Source organism: Saprolegnia diclina (assembly GCF_000281045.1).
Source record: "Saprolegnia diclina VS20 unplaced genomic scaffold supercont1.3, whole genome shotgun sequence".
NCBI classification, from domain to species: Eukaryota; Oomycota; class Saprolegniomycetes; order Saprolegniales; family Saprolegniaceae; genus Saprolegnia; species Saprolegnia diclina.
This window is the reverse complement of record NW_008246070.1, coordinates 740,982-744,155: the sequence shown is the minus strand read 5'-3', so window position 1 is coordinate 744,155 and position 3,174 is coordinate 740,982. Positions and strand designations below refer to the sequence as shown.

The following is a 3,174-nucleotide window of genomic DNA, read 5'->3' as shown; positions in this document are numbered from 1 at the left end:
ACTCGAACCAGTCGATCACGGACGACCACATTCAGTACTTTTTGTACCAGATGCTGGTCGCGATCAAGTACGTGCACTCGGCCGACGTGCTGCACCGCGATTTGAAGCCGAGCAACATTCTGGTCAACTCGGACTGCGACGTCAAGCTCTGCGACTTTGGCCTCGCGCGCGGGATCTACGACCTCCCGCCGGACGCGGCCTTGACCGAGTACGTCGTGACGCGCTGGTACCGTGCGCCCGAGGTGCTTCTGACGTCGGCGTACGACAAGCCCATGGACGTGTGGGCGATCGGGTGCATCTTGGCCGAGATGATTGGCCGGCGGCCGCTCTTTCCTGGGTCGGACTTTCTACATCAGCTCAAGATCATCCTCGAGGTGGTCGGGACGCCGACGGACGAGACGCAAATGGCGTTCATCACCAACCACCGCGCCAAGCGCTTCATCCTCAAGCAGCCAAAGAAGGCGCCGGTGCCATTAGCCTCCTTGTACCCGCGCGCGTCGCCGCTCTGCCTCGACCTCCTCGCCAAGATGCTCGTCTTCAACCCGCGCGAGCGCATCACTGTCGATGACGCCCTGGGGCATCCGTACCTCGCGGGTATCCGCGAGCCGTCGGTCGAGCAGACGTGCGTGAACGGTCCGTTCGACTTTGCGTTCGAAGACGCCGAGCTCACCAAGGACGCGCTGCAAGAGCTCATGTTTGAGGATGTCTGCGCCTTCCACCCCGAAGTCCTCAACAAGAGCCTCCGCCGGGCCGCCACGACCGTGTAATAGAGATGTAGTCCATATCGTAGTATGTAGTAGAGTTGATCGTAGTACCTATCTGCATCATCTTGCAAGCCTCTGCTCAACCAGCGAGGGTCGATGGCATGCAGGTCGAAGAAGGCATGCGGGCGCGTCCGAGGGCATGCGGCGTCCATGCATCTTTGCGTTCCGTAGCAGCGTCCATGCACATCTCGCTGTTGACCATCTATGCGCATGTTGGATGAAACCATCGTGGCATGTGGCGGATGCTTCCACGGAGCCTCGGCGTCACAACGCTAGCACCTCGCACCGCGCGTACCTCGTTCTCCCTTCTTCCTCCTCCATCATCATCCATACGTCCTCATCCCCTCATGCTCATCTTCGTCCATGGCTCCATGGCCGGCGTCGACGGGCTGGGCGCATGGACCTCGGGCGTCGGCTCGGCTCGGTATACAAACGCCCAGCGGCCGGCGATAACGCCCCGACGCCAGCTAAAAACGACGAACATAAGGTGGCTAAAAAAATACGGCAAAGTGATTTGGCGTTTGTATGGCAAGGCGTTGCCACCGCAGAGTGGGTAATTAAATTTCCTGTACCGGTCCCACTTGGCTCCACGACACTAGAGACCCTGTCACCAGCTGCCCTCGAGGTGACGACGACGATGGCCATGGTGAGGAGCCTCATGGAACCCTTCCTCGTAGAGCTTCGCCGCCTTCATGAGTACATCGGGACCTGCTAGCACCGCCAATGGCATCAGCGAGAAGGACCTGCCCGAGCACGGACGAGACATGCTGCTGGGGGCGCTCAGCGGCGGGGGGTCGCTGCCGCCGGCGCCGTCCAGCACGTCGTCGGTCAATGGATCGGAGCGCACGTCGTCCATGACGGGCCTCACGCGCCAAGCATCCACGACGTCGACCGCGTCCGAGCTCAAGTCGGTGCGTGGCCCGCCAGCACACGAGGTGCACTGGGAGGGCTACGTGCGCAAGAAGGGCGACTGGCTTCCGCGCTGGGAAGAGCGCTACCTTGTGCTTGACGGCGCGAGCCTCACGTACTACAACACCAAGGACGAAGCGCGCAGCGGCCGGAATCTCCGTGGCCGCATGATCATCACGCGCGTTTTGCCGGAAAACTATGGCAAGGCCCATGGCTTTCTCATCGAGACAAAAGGCCACAAGCACTTTCATCTGTGCTGCACGACAGAGCTCGAGAAGGACATGTGGGTCGAGATGATGCAGGCAGCGATCGACGAAGGCATCTCGCACCCGCCGCACTTGACGACGCAGCAATCATCCGGCACGTTCGAAGCCACAGTGTCGTTCCAGGCGTCGCCGACCCAAGTCGACCTCCGCTCGTTCTACAGCGCGTTTCGGAAGCTCCTCATCTCGCACTCGTCGTCGCCGCAGTTCTTTCCCAAGCTCAGCCGCGACGTGGTCTTGACGAGCAACTACGCGCCGACCGTGCCGTTCTGGGGCGAGTACCACGGCCTCGACGGCGTCTTGCACTTCTTCTCGATCTTGTACGAGACGGTCGAGTTCACGTCCTTCTTTGTGACCGACATTGCGCAGGCCGCGCAGGGCTCGACTGCCGTCATCGCCGGCCGTGAGACGATGAAGAACAAGCACAACAACCGCAAGTTTACGCAGCAGTGGCAGCACACGATCGAGTTTGCGCCCGACGGCCGCGTCAAGAGCCTCACCATCACGGCCGACCCGGTCGCGGCCTCGGCGGTCTTTGGCTGCAACGCCACGTCGAGCCTCAGCCTTCCGATCGCGTCAGTCATTGGCAACACCAGCCAGGACAACCCGGCCGGCGTCGTGCACGTGCACGTCCTCCGCGGCGAGCAGATTGGCGGCCTCAGCGACGACGACGACACCGGCGTCGTGGTCCAGCGCCGCATCTTCCTCGGGCTCCGGCTCATCGTCGACGGCAAGACCAACGTGTATGCACCGACGTCGTCGGCCAACTGCGTGAGCAAAACGGCCTGCTCGACGCTCGAGTCGTCGCCGGACCCGGTGTGGGACTCGCCGCACGAGCTCGCGTTCCAGGGCCTCAACCGCGGCAAGCCGTGCTTCATGCTCATCGAAGCGTGGGGGTATGTCGACGAGGGCACAAAGGAAGAGCTCATTGGTGTCGCCAAAGTCAACCTCGCGCCGTTCCTTGCGCTTGCGAGCAGCTCGCGCTCGGTGCGGGAGAGCGTCGTGCACAGCGACATTGCGCGCGGCGCGGTGCCGCAGTGGTACACGCTCCTCTCAGCCTCCGAAACCAAGTTTTCGTGCGGCCGTGTCCAGCTCAGCATCTCGTTCGAGACCAACGTGGCCAAAAAGGAGGCGACGACCGGGTCCGACTCGGAGGACCCGGACGCGGTGACGCCGACGCTGCGCCCGCTCTCTGCCGTCGTTATGCCGCTCTCCAAGACGGTGCTCTCGAAAGAGAA

General features: G+C 62.4%; 2 protein-coding genes across 2 annotated transcripts in view; both read left to right on the top strand.

Annotated features, from left to right (window-relative positions):
- The window catches only part of SDRG_01408 (CMGC/MAPK protein kinase), a gene marked incomplete at both ends in the record, with an annotated part of 3,138 nt that extends 2,371 nt beyond the window's left edge, over nucleotides 1-767 (top strand). The window contains one exon of the mRNA XM_008606932.1: nucleotides 36-767. Within this exon, the coding sequence (XP_008605154.1) occupies nucleotides 36-767 (732 nt within the window). The remainder of the gene's footprint in view (nucleotides 1-35) is intronic.
- A 689-nt stretch (nucleotides 768-1,456) lies between these two features.
- SDRG_01407 (CMGC/MAPK protein kinase) overlaps nucleotides 1,457-3,174 on the top strand; it is a gene marked incomplete at both ends in the record, with an annotated part of 2,840 nt that continues 1,122 nt past the window's right edge. Inside the window, one exon of the mRNA XM_008606931.1 lies at nucleotides 1,457-3,157. Coding sequence (XP_008605153.1) covers nucleotides 1,457-3,157 — 1,701 coding nt within the window. The remainder of the gene's footprint in view (nucleotides 3,158-3,174) is intronic.